We start from the raw sequence: 18,760 nt of genomic DNA, 5'->3' as shown, positions 1-18,760 counted from the left end.
TCAAGAAGTTTTGTTAAATACATACACAGTTTCATGTGTGTGTATATATTCCATCTAGAAATTCCCCAAAGGATGCCTGAATACCATAGGAGGAATAAGTCACTACAGAAATCCTCCTTTTTTTTTTTTTTTTTGTGGTACGCGGGCCTCTCACTGTTGTGGCCTCTCCCGTTGCGGCGCACAGGCTCCGGACGCGCAGGCTCAGCGGCCGTGGCTCACGGGCCCAGCCGCTCCGTGGCATGTGGGATCTTCCCGGACCGGGGCACGAACCCGTGTCCCCTGCATCGGCAGGCGGACACTCAACAACTGCGTCACCAGGGAAGCCCCAGAAATCCTTCTTAAGGAAGAGAAACATTTTCCTAAAGGTGACATAACCTACTAGGATTTCGTTGGCTCACAATGAAGAAAGTGTTTAACCTCACGTGGAGCAGTTTCAATTTCAGACTCTTCCAGGAGGCCTACCTTTGTCAGCCTGGGAGAGGAGGGCCATTACAAGCCTGTTGCCAAACCACATAGCTACATATTTGAAACTGATTTTTTCCCTTTATTTTGAGTTAGTTCGAATTCTTAGGCAAGATACATTTCTGCATTAATTCCTGTCAGTGGAAAGGAGGCACTATTCTAATTTATCACCCCATGTTCAAGGGATTCCTGCCTACCACTCCAGTTTTGGGGAAGGACCAATGGTTGTTTATTCAGATATATTAATTAAGGCAGAATGTGATAAGTCCAATAGGGGAGCTCAGGACAAATTACTGTCAAAGTTCAAGGTGAAGAGGCCGGTTCATGTTGAGGGCATCATGAAAGGGATGTCATTTCAATAGCCTGAGGTGAACTGGTGGGGTTTTAATAGACTGTCCTTCCGAGCAAATGGGCAGAGTCAGGCATACATAGAGTGTATCAAGGTGATGGACGATAGCCCGGGCTTGTGCGCTGTTGATTCATGGGGCATGGAAATGTAGAGAGGGGCCAAATGTTAACTGGGCCTGGAGAGTTGGTTCTGTCTGCATCATATTCTCTTGCCCTTCACTGAACAGCACACACATTCTTTAGTGGGCGGCCCCTCCACTGCTCTGGCCATGGGTCCAAATGAGGCTGCCACCTTCTCATATGACCTTGCCTTCCTGGATGCAGTGGGGTGGGCATCCCACCCAGGTGGCCCGATCACAACACTCCTCCTGCCTGGCCACAGCTGTTGTCCCAGGGTGGGCACATGATCTCAACTTGGTAAATCACTGTGTTTCCTTGGTATTCTTCAAACTGGAATTTGGAGGGAGATGTCTTCTTTCTTGGGTAGCAGTGCTGGAAGCGTGGGAATGGAAGCCGTTAGCTGGGAGAAAGCAGTCTGTAGTAGGAGGAAATACTGCGCACATATAAAGAGAAGCAGTCTTGTGGTAGGGTCCTGCTGGATTCCAGGCCCTCGTTCTAGTCCTTGGGGGCCTGTTGCTGCCAAGATGCCCCCCTCTCAAGGCTTGGATATCAAATTCCTTCAGTTTTGGAGTTGCCCTCACATGGCTTCAGTAAATCTTTCCCCTCCCCCTTTTACTTTTTGTTTAGCAAATTCAGGTGACTATTTCTCCCACTTCCAACTAGAAATCTCTAACTTGCCCTTTAAGATGCAGCTTGAGGATCCTTTTTCTGGAAGCCTCCCCTGAATTCCCTTGAGTTCATCATTCTCTCCTTTGTGCCAGTCTGGCTCATGTATATTTGTATAACAGCCCTCACATTACTGTATCACAACTATTATTTAGTGTCCCTCACCCCTAAGACACTGAATTCCTTGAAGGTGGAGCCTAGCTGACCTGTTTTCACATCTCCAATAGCTGGATCACAGAAAGCAGGCAGTAAATAGTGAAAGTGTATTATGCACAGTTTTACTACACTACACTCAGATGCTTTTTATTTTGCCTTTATTTCTCTATTTTATCTATAATAGATCTGATCTTTCTTATGAAGTCCTACCCTCTAGACAGTGGGGACAAGAAAGGGTATATTTTGGTCTAACATAGAAAACTTGGTCCGATGCAATAATGAAAATAGTCAGTTTTGGTAACTGCTCGGTCTCTTTAAGTAAAATATCTACTCTCTCAGATTTCTTCCTCCTCCTCTTCCTCCTTTCTTGCCAGGCTGGTATTGAATGTGATTTCCTGGTGAGGGTGGGGGGTAAGTTGGTGGGGGTGGGGAGGAGGCCCCAGGGTCCTCCTGGTCTCTGCTGCAGATCTGCTGACCTGAGCTCTTCCCTGAGGCACCATTGTTTTATTGAGTGTTCTGGCATCTGTGACCACAGTCCTGCAGCTGGATCCTCTCCCTGGCGTTGGTCAGGTCCCAGGACGCTCCTTCACTGAGTTGGCCTCACCTTGGCTCTTACACTACAGAGACCTTGGAATCTCTGCCTCTGGCTGACAGGCTTCCCTAAAAACATCTGGTACGGGGCCCTTTCCTCTGCACCATGGTGGGCCCGTGGTTGGCCACGAGTACTCATCTCAGTCACTTCCTGTTCTTCTCAGAGGCCTGTGGGATCTTGAGGATCCATTCTCACCTCTCAGGCAACTGGGAGCAGCCCAGGAAGGCTGGCCCTGGCCCTGCTGCTTGCCCTTGCTCTCTCACCGAGGGTGCTTGGTGGTGGTTGTCCTCGTGATGGGGTGGGGCAGCCTGCAAGGTGACCTCCTTCAGAGCCCCGAGTGGAAAGGAGAAAAGCCAGGCCACCCCCAGAGTAGCCCCCGACCTATCTCACACTGTTCCCTGCGGGCAGAGAAACCACGGGTCTTGTGCCTTTGGTCTCTGTTGCCCCTGCCAATGGAAAGCCCTGGTTATGAATTGTAACAAATCTCCTATGCAGCTCTCATTCATGCTAACCTGCCCAAAGTTGCTCAGGCTAATGAAACAGTATTCAGGAACCAACCAGCATTTCCCGACGAGGAGAAAGCCAGAACAATTTGCATGTGTGCTAGGCAGTGCTTAGCTTCCACTATTTATGTGTTCACTAATTCAAAATGTTCTTTCACCCAAAATAAGTGAAAGGTATTTGAAAGCTGCTAAGAGAGTAGATTTTAAAAGTTCTCATCACAAGAAAAAAAAAATTGTAACTATATGTGGTGATGCGTGTTAACCAGACTTACTGTGATCACTTTGCAGCATATACAAATATTGAATCATTATGTCGTACATCTGAAACTAATGTTATGTGTCAATTATACCTCAAAAAAAAAGAAAAAGAAAGAATTTACATTTCAGTGGAGAAGTCTATTTTGCTAGTGGAGTTCCTTGTCTGAAGTAGAACTCAGTTACTTTGGGGGATATTAAGGGGAGCAAAACACATGGCTCTAGGGCTAGGTGCAGGAGAATTGGAGCTCCTGGTGACTTTTGAAGTGGGCACGATCATATTTATGTGCCTGTGTCTTTCCGTAAGGTTATGCAGGATTCGAATTACTCATAGGGTTTCTTGTGCTGATAGCATACAGGAACATCTGCCTCATCAGTTTGCCCATGTTTTTTTGTCTACAGTCACCTGAAGTGGTCTTGTCCACGTTCTGACACTTTCTTTGAACTCTTTCACTTCTGTCCTGGTGTTTGTATAACGTGTTAGTTTCTTTCCCCTCAGCTTGCCCGTTTTTCCTTTCTGTAGACGAATTGGCTGCAGGCTTTGGAGAACTGCATCAAGAAGGAAAGGAACTGCTGATTAAATCGAATCACACCAAAGTCTACATACACACCGCACATGACTGAGCATCTCCTTGATAGCTTGGGGGAAGAGAGGGCAGAAGAAAGTTTACATATTTGAGTCCTCCTTTTTCAAACATAAACATATGTCCTCTTGAAGGCTACTTTGTGCTACTGTAATTAGGAATGAGGACCTGGAAAGGGCTGGGAGAAAATTGTAGCTGTTCTCTGAGCCTGTATTTGCTTTCCCTCTCTTCCTTCTCTTTGCCCACCTCCCTCGGTGCCTCCAGTGTATTATGAGGGAAAAGGCTTGTTTTCTTCTTCAATATTTTTGATAATTAGGTCTCTCAAAACAGCAGAAAGGACTTCTTTTAGGATCTGATTTTAGAGTGCCAAGTTGTAACTTCTTGTTTCGAAGGAGTTTTAAACTGCGGATCTGAGGAAGAGAACTGGAGAAACAGTGCTCACACCCAGCACTTCTGGAGTCCGTTCACTTGGTCCTCAGCTGTTACTGTTGTGAACAGGACTGGTTGAGAGGCCTGATCTCATCCCAGGGCTTACTTTCCTTTTTTTTACAGGATCCTAGGAGGATGAGTTGAGTTCTGAGGGTGAATTGGACATTTGGATCCATGTTCGAGCCACTGTAGTTTGGTAGACAAAGGTTCCCTGGATTCTCCCAGACACATCTTGGTGTGAACTAAAGTCTTCTGAGTAACGTTAGCTTACACAGGACCTGCAGGAAATTCCTGAGCTAAGGCTAATCTTGGAATTTGGATGGATACCCTTTGTAACTTAAAGTCCACCTTAGAAGAGTAAGGCCAAGAGATGTTCCAGGCCAAGACTAATAATATCAGGAAAATCCTAAGAGAATCGTACAGGAAGAACAGGCAGGAAGAGAAATGACAGTGTACCCTGACAATGTTCATTTTCATTTGTGAGGGCAGGTCTGTTCTTTCCTCTATAGCACACTCAGACCAGGGGGAGAAAGGACTATCTGTACATTTCAGAATTTGGCAAAGTGCTCTTTGAATTTGGGAAGTTGGGAGGTAGTGAGCTGCAGCGAGAAAGGATGTCTCTGTCGGCACTGTGTTTGCGTTCTGCTTCTATCAATTAATAACGTCTGAGGGTGATCACCCTCCTTGGACCAGAACTTTCTTATCTACAAAATGAACATAATAATACCTCCTGTGGTTATGGAGAGTGAGGTTAGCAGATGGGCAAAAACAATACTAGGTACTCTTGGGTAAAACATTTCCAGCTAATATGTTTACATGTGTATTATCTGATACAGTTATTTACTGATAACCTATTTTGCATGAGACCCTACAGCCGTTCTTTGACAATAGGAGGCAAGTTTTTAAACCATGACTTGTTTTTTTCCTCTTATTTTAGTTGTTAAAATGGCTATTAGAAATGTAGAAATTACAGACAGTAAAGTGTTGAAAGTAAAAGCCACCTGTGCCACGTCACCTCGAGATAGCAGTTAACATCTTAGTGTATCTTCCCAGTTTTTTCCTGGTTATCTTGCATAGTGTTGTGTGGGTAACCCAGATGAAGTCATGTATTTTCTGTTGCATGCATGTTTTCTCAGCAAGGCTCACATTGTCATATTCTGGCAGTAGATCTCCAGGGGAAGATAGCACAGACCCAGGAAGTGAATGAATACACCGAGGCACAAGTCATACTGTAACCGATTAATGAAACCTAATGGGAAAATACCAGGCATTGCTCAAATACCATTTTCTTTGGCTCAAAATAGGATACTCAGTAACTCCCATTATTAAATAAAGTACTTTGAACTACCTAGCAGAGTACCTGCCTATCTAGAGCTGCCATTTACTAGTAGTGTGACCTTGGGAAGTTAATTAAATAGCACCAGAGTTTCCTAATCTGCAAAATGGAAATAACAAATAGTACAGCTTTTACTGGGTTGTTTTGGGAATCAAACGAGTTCATGTATAAAAATCATACTGTGCCTGGCTCATAGGAAGTGCTATATTTGTGATAGCTATAATAGTAATATTAACCAGTATAAGTACCCAATATGGTACAGGTGTCCAATAGATGCTTACTCTTCAAGTACCTAGTAGTTTGCTTCTACTCTTTCCCTTTTAATGTTTTTTTTTTTTTCCCGATCATCTTCTTCCAGTACCTTTACTTTGCAAATCGGCCTAATCATCCCATTATTCCTTTAAAAGTAACCTACCTGCTATTGTATAAAGAGATTAAGAAGTAATATTCCTGGGCTACTGCTACAGAGGGTGTGTCGGATGGTGTCACACAGGAAGTGCCTAGCATCTGTGTGGTGGTTTGCCTGATGAGAGATTCTGTTTTCAGCTCAGGCACCAACCAGGAAAGTTACTTATTTTACCAGCAGGGGCAAAATGAAACTCTCATCGCTGAAATGTGGTAGACAACACAGGACAAAACACAGAGGTAACAGACAAGAAGAGCCCAGAGAAGGAGGACAGCCTGTGATTGGAGTCTTGGCAGGGGACCTCCTGGGGGATCGTCCATAATGACTGTAATTTGAGGATGTCAGAGATGGAGGCTGAGGGCCAGGTAGCATAGTGACTGGTAGTCAGTAGACACTCAGTAAACGTTGAAAAAGAGGATGAATGAGTAGACGGGCGAATGAATGAGAGAAATAAGAAAGTGACACTCCCTTCACAGCCTGAAGTAGCACAAGAACAGCTGGGCAACAAGAAAACCTTCAGAATTGGAGGAAAGTTTACTAGACCAGAAGAGGATGGTTTCTTAGCTGTACCTGGTACAAAGTTTGTGTTCTTTTTTTTTTTTTTAATTTTTTTTTTTTTTTTTTGCGATACGTGGGCCTCTCACTGTTGCGGCCTCTCCCGTTGTGGAGCACAGGCTCCGGACGCGGCCATGGCTCACGGGCCCAGCCGCTCCGCGGCATGTGGGATCTTCCCGGACTGGGGCATGAACCCGTGTCCCCTGCATCGGCAGGCGGACTCTCAACCACTGCACCACCAGGGAAGCCCAAAGTTTGTGCTCTTAATGAGAAAGTATTCACTCCTTCAGAGAATATTTATTGAGTATCTACTACGTACCTGACCTGGTTCTAGGCACTGGGGGAGTGAACAAAGCATTCAAAGTTGCTCTTCTCCTGGCGCTTACATTCTAGTAGAAGGAATCAGACAATACACAATAAATGCATAATATGCTAGGTGATGTTATATGGTGTAGGGGAAAATAAGACAGGGCTTAGGGGATTGCTATTTGATAGATATATATAATGGTCAGGGAGAGCCGCTTTGATAACATTTGAGTAGAGAGCTGAAGAAAGTAAGGGAGGGAGCAAGGCATCTGAGCATACAGGAGAGAAGCAGTCCTGGTAGAACAGCAGGTGTAAATGGCCTGAGGCGCAGAACAGCAAGGCCAACTTGGAAAGAGGAGAATAGGCAGCAGACTTCAGACAGGTTGGCTGAGGGTGGAGGAGGGGCAGGTTATGTAATTGAGATATTTTGGTTATAATAAGAAAGAATATTTGTAGTAAGAACCTGCTGTATAAAAAAAATAATAATATTTGGTCTTCATCCTTAGAATGTCCCAAGTGCTAAAAGGGATCCAGGTGCTTTTGTTATGTTAATGAGGTGACTTTCGACCAAAGGATGGGCGCTGAAGATTGAGTTCAATCGCCAATGGCCAAGGTTTAATCAATCATGCCTATTTAATGAAGCCTCCACAAAACCCCAAATGGACAGGGTTTGGGGAGCCTCCAGTTGGTGAACACGTGGCGGTGCTGCGTGACTGGCCTGCTAGGAGAGGGCATAGAAGCTCATCGATCTTTCCCAATACCTTGCCCTATATTACTTCTTCCATCTGGCTGTTTCTGAGTTAGATCCTTTTATTATAAGCTGGTGATCTGGTAAATAAAATGTTTATTTGAGGTCTCTGAGTCGGTCTAGCAAATTAATCAAAGCCGGGGAAGAAGTCGTGGGGACCTCGGATTTTCAGCCAGTTGATAAGTACTGGTGACAACCTGGACTTGTGACTGGCGTCTGAAGTCCAAGGAGGGGCTTGTGGTAACCTCCAATCTGCAGCCAGTCAGAAGCACAGGTAACAACCTGAACTTGCAACCAACGTCTGAAGTTTGTGGGGGGCGGTGGGCAGCTTGTAGGATTGAACCCTTAACCTGTGGAATCTGATGCTGTCTCCGGGTAGGTAGTGTCAGAGTTGAGTTGAGCTGTAGGACGCTCAGCTGGTGTCCAAGGATTGCTTGAGTGTGTGGGAAACTCCCCCCAATATTGGAATGGGGGCCCAGGCAAGTTCAGTTAGGCTCTATAGGTTGTGCTAAAGTTTGGCTTTGACTCAGGGTGAGGTGGGAAGCCACTGGAGAATTGTGCAAAGGATGGTATGATTTGATTTCCTCTGTGAAAGGAGTGTATTGTCTACGCTGTGGAGACTAGGACAGAGCAGCAGATGCAAGGTGACCGGTGAGGAGACAGTACCTTGTAATAGTCTTGGCAGGAAGATGGTGGTGGTGTGCCCTGGGTGGTAGTGGAGGTGATGAGGAAAGGTCAGGTTCTGCATCTATTCAGTTGTGAGAGAGAACAGTCAAGGCAACTCCAAGAGTTGCTATTTACTGAGAGGAGCCAGTGTAGGAGGGAAAATGGAGAGTTGTGTTTTACACCTGTTGTGCCTGACCTGGCTGCTGCACAGCTCAGTGGAGATACCAAGGAGACAGTTGTATTCAGGGGATAGGGCTAGGCTGGAGGTGAAAATTTGGAAGTCATCATTATATTATGGTACATGATGCCATGTTGTCAGGTGACCCAGGGAATGAGTGCAGAGAGAAAGAAAAGACATTTGAGGATTAACCCTGGAGCACTGCAACTTGCCAAATCTAGAAGTCTAGGAAGACTGAGAAGGAAAGGCAGGAAGAGAGAGAGAGACAGAGGGGCAAAAGGGCGATCATCTGTATCAAAGGCTGCTGTAGGTCACACAAGGCGTGAGGCCTGAGAACTGACTACCAGCTTCTGTAATAGGAAGAGCAGTGGTGACCGTGATGGGCGTGGGTTCAGTGCAGTGCTGGGAATTGGACTCTAAAGTCAGCCTTACCTGTTTTGTGGTGGTTAGTCATTCTAGGTTTAAAACAAAACTGAATGAATGAAAGAGAGAAAGAGACACACATACACACAAGAGAGATCTAAACTGAGAGGCCCTTTCCTGCCTTTCTTTTTTTTTTTTTTTTTTTTGAGTTACGCGGGCCTCTCACTGTTGTGGCCTCTCCCGTTGCGGAGCACAGGCTCCGGACGCACAGGATCAGCGGCCACGGCTCACGGGCCCAGCCGCTCCGTGGCATGTGGGATCCTCCCGGACCGGGGCACGAACCGGTGTCCCCTGCATCAGCAGGCGGGCCCTCAACCACTGTGCCACCAGGGAAGCCCTCTTTCCTGCCTTTCACAGCGAGAGCTTGGCACCCAGAGTGGGCCAAACCAGGTCAGCAGCAGGTTTGCAGAAGGCTGCCTTAGCCGGGTTTGTTTATGTCTGGGTGTGGGTCTCTTACATAACCAGGCAAGTAGGCCACGTTTTCCCTTAGCTACTAGGCCCTTAGCTTCTTGAGGGAGAGTTGGATTTCATTAGAAATCAAGTTGCAGAGGCCGTAGGCTGGTCGCTGCTATTAACTATTTCCTGCCAGAGTTGGGATAGGTGTAAATGTCAGAGAACCAGGAGGCATCTGCCTTTCCCTCTCCTCCTTACGGGTGACTAATTCTCCTTCCTTCTCTGGGTGAAATGTATTTACTTTCAGTTGTCTCTCTTGTGTCACCTAACTAGAGCATCTATTATAGCAAGGAAATGCTAATGAAAATTTCTCCTTCAGGGACTCCTTGTAGAGTTCCATGTATCGCATTACAGAGTCCTGAGAATAATGGGAGCGGGGAGAGATGGGGAATCCCCTCGGAGTTACTGTTTATCCTCTAAGCATTCTGCAGGGAGAACCTGGCCGGAGTCCACTTCATCATGTCAGAACATCGGTAGTTTCTGAAATATTTCCTTTGTTCTTGAGAAATGCTGTCTCTGATTGTCTGACTTTATGCTTTGTTCGTCCCACTCTTATAATCTCTCCCATTTCATAAGATCTCATCCTTACATCCTTGGAGGTAAATTTTATGGGCAGGTTGGCTTTGTTTTTTGGTTACTTTGTTCAGGATGGACTTTTCAAAGTTTCTTAACATTAGCTGAGTCTGAAATAAGAGTTAAAACATTTTAAAAGCTCTTTGTGTAGTAAATGGAATGTTTTGTGCATTCCAGTTGCCTTGGGTTAGTTTTAAATGTGTAAAGTTATAACCAAAGTTGAAATCTTTTTTTTTTAAGAAGCAAAACTACATGAAAGTATCAAAACTATACAACCTCATTTACTTGTATAATAATAGCAAGAATTTACATAGTGCTTACTTTGTGTCAGATTAAAATCCTTCTTTGTGTCAAATTATGTTCTAATCACTTAAAATGTTAAACCATTTAATCCATGCAACATTTCTATGAGAGAGATGTATTATCATTCCTATTTTATAGATCAGGTAATGGAGGTACAGAGAGGTTAAGTAACTTGCCCAAAGTCACCCAAGCTAATAGATGGTGGAATAGGGCTTTTAATCCAAGCATTCCAGGACCCTTGCTCTCAATTACTGCCATACATTACTCTTCACTAATTTAAAATTGGCAGCTACTGGATGGGAGTTGAGTTTTAGTTACTTTTTTTTTTTTTTTTTTTTTGCGGTACACGGGCCTCTCACTGTTGTGGCCTCTCCCATTGTGGAGCACAGGCTCTGGACGCGCAGGCTCAGCAGCCATGGCTCACGGGCCCAGCCAATCTGCGGCATGTGGGATCTTCCTGGACTGGGGCACGAACCCGTGTCCCCTGCATCGGCAGGCGGACTCTCAACCACTGCGCCACCAGGGAAGCCCTAGTTACTTTTTTACCATCTCTGAAATATGGGTTTACCAAATATTAAAAATTCATACTATCAACAAAACTGTAAGATAAGCTTTTTGCTAAGATGAACTATTTACAAAACAGCATTCGTTTAAGATGAAGAGCTGATTTTTTAATTGCAAATTATTTCTATATGGTCATTGATGAAATACCTGAAGGACACTTTTTTGGGGGGGGCAATACTTTTTCACTGAATTTGCTACTAAAATGGTTACATATGGAAGTAATGAAATCATATATCTTGAAAATCTTGAAAAGATCAGTTTTATTTTTTTTTTAATGAAACCATTGTGCTTTTTCTTTGGGCTGAAGCACAGTAGAGCGTTAACCACTTTAATATACGTAGCTGATGTTTATTTGAAGGTACTTTTTAAGACTTATTTTCTTTCCACAATAAATCTTATTCTGCTGGTTTGAAGCCCGTTATTTGCAGTGACTAGTGTTGAAGTTAATAAAGGAGTGGAAGTCTAGTAAGTCTGTGTCATCTTTTGGTTGCTAGTCTGTGTTCACTTTTAGATCCTATTATTTTTCGGTACCTTTTGGCAAGTGGAAGCTATGGATGCTCCAGAGAGTTATACCGCACAAGATTTGGGAGCCAGTTTTATAAATAGTTGCAATGAGTGACACAGAAAATCTACATGGCAGGTTTTAGATGACAGATCTAGAGAGGAGGAAGATTTTCCCTTCCCACTACTATCTTAAGATTTTGTACAGTTGTGTCCTCCCCCACCAAGACTTACTGTCATTACCTAAGTAACAGGATGAGGACAGGGTCTAGGCAAGTTGTCCAAAGTGTAGGGTAAATTCTTCTGGGCATTGTTGATCTTGGAGATGGTGTCCCAGCCTAACACTAGATGACATTGAGTCACATAGTAAGGCAGGTATTTCCTTTTCCATTTTCTTTTGACCTTCTGATTCAAGGAGGAAGTCAGTTGGCACCATTGCCTCTTTAACACCTCTCACATCCTTCAGACTCTCCCTTTATGACAGAGAACAGGCCCTGTAGACTGTCAGCTTTGAGAGGCAACTGTGTTTAGTCAGAATGTGGTTTCATTGTTTTGTGTTCCCTTGTTTTAGTATGTATAATTCCCTTCCGCTTTTGACAGGAAATACTGGCTTTTTGTTTACAGTGAGAATAGGTATTTCTATGAAAATTAATTTTTTTCAAAGGAAACTGGTGAGTCAATCTAAAAACAACTACTAGAGAATATAATATAGAGGTGATCTATAGATATGGCAAAACTGAATTTGGTAGAGGAATAACAAAATCTTGGGAAATACTGGTCTAATATCTGCTATGGTTAATTTTATAGAGATCTACAGTCTTTTCTTTGAAACTCTTGGGACCATATTTGTTTTGGAATTCAGAATTTTCAGATCTTATTGGCATAGTGCTTATATATGATATGACTTACATAGTATACACTAGGGCAGTGCCATCATCTAGCATGGTAGTATTTCTGCAACAAAATGTATGAATGTTCATACCAAGTGGGATAAACAGGGATTCTACAGGGCACCATGTGAGTTCAGGTCAGGCCAACAAATATATTTTTGAACCAAACTTAAGAAAAAAGTTTTGATTTTCAGAGATTTCTAGATTTCAAAATCACAGATAAGAGATTATAGATCTTTGTAAAAAAATTCCATCATTTTCTAAAACACTGATCAAATTAATCATGCAGAAAACAAATTAGACCCCAACTTGGTCCAAGTAACTCTACCATCTTTAAGTTTATTTAACTGCTTGTGTATGATCTCCTTATAGATTCTGATCTGCTATATTGGGCTAGGTAGATTTGTTTGTGGAAGAAAAAGTTGAATCCGAGTGACTTTTACCTGTGTATGTGAAAAAGGAAGTAGTTCCTGGTCCTGCTCATCCTTGAGATATGAGGGTCAGTTCTGAATACAGAACTTGCTCTCTTGGTAATTAAGAACTTGGATATTGGGTAACTGGCCAGTACATTCACTGGTGCCAGAAAATTTGGGGGAATATTTCATTTTGTTCTGTGTTCTTAAAATCCATCAAATGTTTGCAATTGTTTTGTTGAGTATATTGTTGGTTCTTAAGATAGTCTAGTTATCAATGAAGTCTTAATTTAGCCATGATCAAAATGGTTAAAAAGGGGCACAACCAGCCTCCCAAGCCAGCTGTTCTATAGTCTGTGAACTTAAGATGTTGTAGAGCAGTTAAGCTGGATTAATTACAGTTCAGAGGGCCATGTTGAGTTATTTATGATTGTTTTTCAAACATTCTGGAAAATGATAAATGAGCAAGTATTTTCTTCAGAACACATTGGGTTTGTCAGATTCTTGATTTATACCTTTTAGAACATGCTTTTATTTTTTGTAATTAGAATGAAAATGTATAGTAATTGATCATAAAAATTATACTTATGAAGTATTTATGGGCTTTGTATGTTATATTGCTAACAATTTAAATAAATTGATAAAACGAGATACTATAAACAATATTTTCCTTTTACATTGTATATTTCCTCAAGAAGCTTAATTAAATCTCACTTGACTCTTCTGTGGGGAAGAGGTGTACTTAGCTGTAGAATCTGAGGCCTGGGCCATTTGGCTCATACATATTTGTATGTAAATTTTGTAATGTCACCTAGGACTTTCCAGGAAAGAATAGATTTTTTTACTCCTGTTACATTAGTGCAATAGTTATTAATGTTTTTCCATTTCTTGACTCATTCCCACAGGCTTACCTGGATTTTAAGCCATGACATAAATAAGGCAGGTGGTAGGATTAGTGCCATTTCTGATGGAATAGACGTAACACTATCCCTTTTGTACCTACTCAAGAAAACGTACTGGAATGTCAGTGAGGGTGACGTTTGCTATGGATATAACTTTCAATCTACCCTAGTAAAGTCATTTACAGATATTAAGAATCTCTTATTAGTATAATATACTATGATTAGTATTAATAACCTTGTACCTCACACTGAAAATGGTAAAATCACCATTAATAATAACAAAACATAAAATATAATAGTGAAAATATTTATTGAACAGTTGCTAAGTGCTAGGCATGTGTTAAGTGCTTTGCATATCTGAACTCATTTAATCCTTATAACTGCACTATGAAGAAAGCATAATAATTATCTGCTTTTACGGATGAGAAAACTCTGTAAAGGTATTTGGAGATCAAGTAAGTTAGCCAGAGTCACAAGAAATGAGGCATTCTGGCTCGACTGTGTTTTATTACCTTCAACTTTATGTTCCCCACAAATACAGTAACATCTCAACTCTCTGGGACTCAACTTTGAGCAACTTCATCTGTTTGGAAGAAACCTGAGAACATGGGAAGCAAGCAAAAACATTTCTGTAGTTAAAATAGAAGCAAAACTCTTTCTGAATGAGATTATGCATATTCAGCAGGCAATGAACTGCTAGACTGTGTCCTATCTTGGGTCCTTGAGTAAAGGGTCTGGAGTCTGAACACTTCAATGGAATCCGAGGCTCACAGTATGACCACTAATGCTTCCACATTATTAAGTGAAACGAGTTTTAGTTTAGTGTTAGGAATTGAAGGCTAAAAACCTAACTGATTTTTATGCACATCTCTCATGATTGGAAAAATACTGCTTGAAATGGGCACATATTTGTTTATCTAGAACTATTCATTTGCAGTGTTGATCTTAATATGTGGAGACAGCAAAATGCCATCTTGATTTTTTTCTTGTGGTTTGATTAAGAAGGTAAAGCTTAACTGTAAAATAAATTCCTTCTACTTTATTTGTCCTGTTTTCATTTTTCCTCTAGATCGTTCCTTTGATGTCCTCAAAAAATCCAAGCATCCCCCAGCGTTCCTTGCTGCTGACCAGCTTTCTGACATGCTGAATGGCGGTGATGAAGTCTATGCTAACTGCATGGTGATAGATCAGGTGAGGTGTGAGTGATGTTACTAGGGGGATCTGCCCTCTTTTCAAAACCTGAGCATGTGAGAAATACATTCCACGTCGCTGTGTTCCTCTGAAAATTTCCGCCTAAGCGCAGCCCAGGTGATGTTGCTATGAAATCTCGCCATATGAGCATTTAACGTAGGTCCTTCCTTCAGAACACAGCACACCATAGCTCCCACTGAGAAGCACTGTGGGAGGAGTCTTAGGACACCATTCAAGTAGAAGAGTGTGAGGGCTCATCCATGAGGCCAAAACTGGACATGACATTTGGGAGACCAATTTCTTCTCTGACCTGATTAAGCAGTATTCATATTCAAATCCAGCAAACACTAAGAGCCAGAGCTTGATGCCAGCCCCGTGTGAAGCTGTCACATAAATTACTTGCTTAATCCTCACAACACACCTGTTAACGTGTACTTAGGTTATAGAGCTTTAATATTAAAACAGAATGGTGTCCTGTTGTAGGGAAGCTGGAACCCTTTAGAGTTCTCCACCCATTCCCTGATAGAGATGTGTGAGTTAAAACTCATACAGGCAGATGGTTTGAATGTGCATCTACATATGGATTTATTCTTTGATCTTTTCTCTAGTTCAGTGATCCTCAAATTTTAATATTTATAAAAATTAAAGTATAGTTATAGATCTGAAAATTTCTGCATGCCCTAATTTATGAGAGACTTAAGGGATTTTCAAGAGTAATTCTGACAGCACACAATTTCTGCTTTACCCCCTGGCTTTAAAACCTAATCCCTACATAAGAAACACTATATAGATGTTCATTGAGCAGTAATCTATTTTACCCTTTGTTGTTGTTATTGTTAGTATGCATATATTGAACCCTATTACTTACCGATGTTTTCTCTGATATAAACTTTTTTCCTGTCCAGTAGGTCTCAATTTCAGCCCATTGGTTGAATGTCTTTGCTTTTTCCTTTGGGTTATGAAACATTGTTACATTAAATGCGTAGTATAAATGGCATAGATTGGAATGATATTCAAAACAACAGAAGAACCAATAAATCAGAATGGACATCAGCTGTAAATAACTGGTATAGTTTTTTTTGGTATAAAGCAGCTGAATGTCAGCCCTAGTTATAGAAATCTAGGTGAGACACAGAGTTTAGGACAAAGTGGGAGTTCTGGGGACAGTGTTTGAAGATACAAGGTAATTGGACTTACTGTGCTCTAGCCACATTCTGATTTTAAAGGTTTTATTCTGTTGCCATATTTTCTCAGCATTTAAATGAAATACATTTGAGTCCTTATATATATATATATATATTTTTTTTTTCATTCTGAGCCTCAGTGAATACTGCAACACCATTTACTTCAAGTAGCTTAAATTATACTTGACTGGACATTATGTGGAGGCAAACTGTGTCTTTATATGTTCTAAAATACATTAAAAATGCAAAACTTCCCAAACCAAAGATGAAGTTAGGATACAATTTCTGTTTGGAAATACTTTGAGTGAGAGAAATATTGCTTTAGTAATGTGAATCATACATTTAAAAAGAATACGAACAGCCTGATTGATAAACTGAAATGAGGAAGAGGATTGCTGAATTTGTGCCTTGAAAACAAAACTCAAAATCTGGATACAAATCACAAACTTCACTATATCGGTGTAGTATAGTTACATCATTTCTTTTACTGTTCCTGTGTCCATTTGAATAGCAAGGACAAAATAAGGAGTCCAAAATCTGCATATCAAAAATAATTTCTAGCAATATCTGGAAAGAACTTTATCTAATTTTCTTCATCTCCTTCAACCTGGCACAGAAGCCTAAAAAGATTGCTAACTTGTTTATGATGCTGTTTCCCATAAATTTTCAAGGTTATCAGCCTACTTAATGAGGAAACTCACATGACAAAAACTACTTTGAACATTACTCTGTCAGGTAAACTACTTTGAAAAAAAATTAATTTGGACATCATTTCAAGCCTGCATAATTCAGTACAAAGAATCCCTCTATACTCTTTATCAAAAAAATCTCCAAATTTTACCATATTTTACTTTATTATTCTAAGTATGTATTGTGTGTATTATGTACATGCAAATGCTTATGTATATAAATAGTAAACATTTGGGAGTAAATTGAAAATATGGTGCCCCATTACCCCTCAGTCTTTCATGGTGTATTTTCCTAAAAGCATGGATATTCTCTTATTTAAGCACATATGGTTACCAAAATCAGGAAATCATCATTGACACAGTACTATTAGCTGTCCACAGACCTTATTCAATTATAGTCAATTGTCCCAATAATGTTCCTTGTAGCAAAAGAAAATTCAATAACATGTCTTGCATTTAGTTGTTGTGTCTCTTTAGTCTCCTTTAAGCCGGGACAGTTCCTTAGTCTTTGTCTTTTATGACATTGATAATTTTGAAGAATACAGACAAGGTTGTTGTTTGTTTGCTTGTTTTGTTTTTTGCTATACTGTCGTTTAGTTTTGGTTTGACTTATATTTCCTCATGATTAGATTCAGGTTATGTGTGATTGGCAGGAATATTACAGAGGTGATGTCATGTTCTTCTCAGTGCATTGTATCAGGAGGCACATGACAATAATTTGTCCCATTACTGGTGATATCTTTGATCTACCAAGTTTCTTTTCAGTAAAATTACTATTTTTTAAAAAAATTATTGTGTATCTTGTGAGGAGATAGTTTGAGTCTTTGTACATATCCAGTTACTGATTTGACTCTCACTCACTAGCATTCCTTCATTGTTTTTGCCTTAGTAAATTATTATTATGATGGTGGTTGATTTAGGGCCCTACATTTCCCCCTTTGCTTCTTTTCCCCTTCACTGTCTTATTTCTAAATGGTGTTACTCTCTTCGTTTTTACTGTCTTCTCCCCCAGAAGTGATGCCTTTTGATGACCACCACCTCAGATCACCAGTACTTTTAAACCCCTTCCTTAGAGCAAGCGCTTTGATCAACTGGGACTTTTTTTTTCACACTGTCCAGAGGAAACTGTACTTTCTCTTCCTGGTGATGATTTTAGATCAGTCTTAGGCCCTCCACTAGCTCCTTGTTCTCCCTACCATGCAGATTTTTCCAGACTGCCCTTACTTTATGCAAAGGCTTATGGCAAGTATATGACAGATTTCTTGCTGAGATTTGATGTTTATTATTTACAGGTAATTTAAAGTTTGGGGCATTATCTGTCTTCTAGTTATGCTAAATCCATATGTCTTATGTAGCTTTATTTGGTTTTCTTTTTGTTTGGGAGACTCAGATTTATGTGACCACCACTAACTTGGTTACCCAGATTCCTATAAACTATTTTATAAGCTAAAACGCCTACTCTTTAGTTTTTCTCTCAGGTATTTAAAACATTTCCCCTCTTTTGAGTCAGTGGTTCATAAAATGTTAAAAGCATAGTCAGTTTCTGGTTTTGTAATAAAGTTTATAAAATGCTCAGTCTTCTTCCTTTTGTGAATTATGGGATAGCAACCATGTGAACAAAAATATAGCATGTAAGAATTCTCTGCTTACATAAAGCAAAACAAAAACAAGAACAAACAAAAAAGGATAAATAAGTTGGAAGGTTTTTAAATTATGAAAACTTTATTCTTTGCTCAGCAAATATTTTTCTTTCAACTACCAGGTTGGTGATTTGGATATTAACTATATTAATATAGAGGGAATCACTGAAAACACTTGCCTTGAATCCATGGGTTCTACTCTGGGGCCTCAGAGCAGCAAGCCCATCCTTCCTACTGAAACCAGCACTGGCATGTACCCACCAAATGAGAACACAGAAGTCACATCACACACTGAAGCCCAACCGTCTTTCATGTCACCATCTAGTTCATATGCTTCCAGTTTGAATCTTTCTTTTGGTCTTCATGGATTTGAAAAGGAACAAAGTCATCTAAAGAAAAGAAGGTAAGGTACTACATTCTAGAGGGAAAATGTAGAAAATCAAAGAACCTTGTAGCAGGACTTAGAAAATTCTATTTTCTTATTGTTATTGTCCCCACCATTTTTATTTCTACATCAAAATGTGCTCCCTTTTAGGTTCTTATATTCCTCGACTTGAAAGTAAGATACATAAGAAAAGTGACAAAAATATAATAGAGGAAAACCACGAGATACCATTTAATACTTACTAGATAAGCAAAAATTTTAAAGTGTAACACCATATTTTGGTGAAAATGCATACAATAGAAACTCCTGTGTACAGTTCATAGGAGTGAAAATTGTATA

General features: G+C 40.9%; 1 protein-coding gene across 4 annotated transcripts in view; it reads left to right on the top strand.

Annotated features, from left to right (window-relative positions):
- Positions 1 to 18,760, top strand: part of ARHGEF28 (Rho guanine nucleotide exchange factor 28) — a gene marked incomplete at its 5' end in the record, with an annotated part of 258,133 nt that overhangs the window by 130,299 nt on the left and 109,074 nt on the right. For all 4 annotated transcript variants that reach the window (XM_079702486.1, XM_079702488.1, XM_079702489.1 and 1 more), the window contains 2 exons: positions 14,402 to 14,523; positions 18,159 to 18,439. In XM_079702486.1, the coding sequence (XP_079558612.1) occupies positions 14,402 to 14,523; positions 18,159 to 18,439 (403 nt within the window). The remainder of the gene's footprint in view (positions 1 to 14,401; positions 14,524 to 18,158; positions 18,440 to 18,760) is intronic.

This window comes from Hyperoodon ampullatus (assembly GCF_949752795.1).
Source record: "Hyperoodon ampullatus genome assembly, chromosome: 4".
Lineage (NCBI taxonomy): Eukaryota > Metazoa > Chordata > Mammalia > Artiodactyla > Ziphiidae > Hyperoodon > Hyperoodon ampullatus.
Note: the sequence above shows the minus strand (reverse complement) of the source record. Positions and strands in the feature narration are given on the sequence as shown.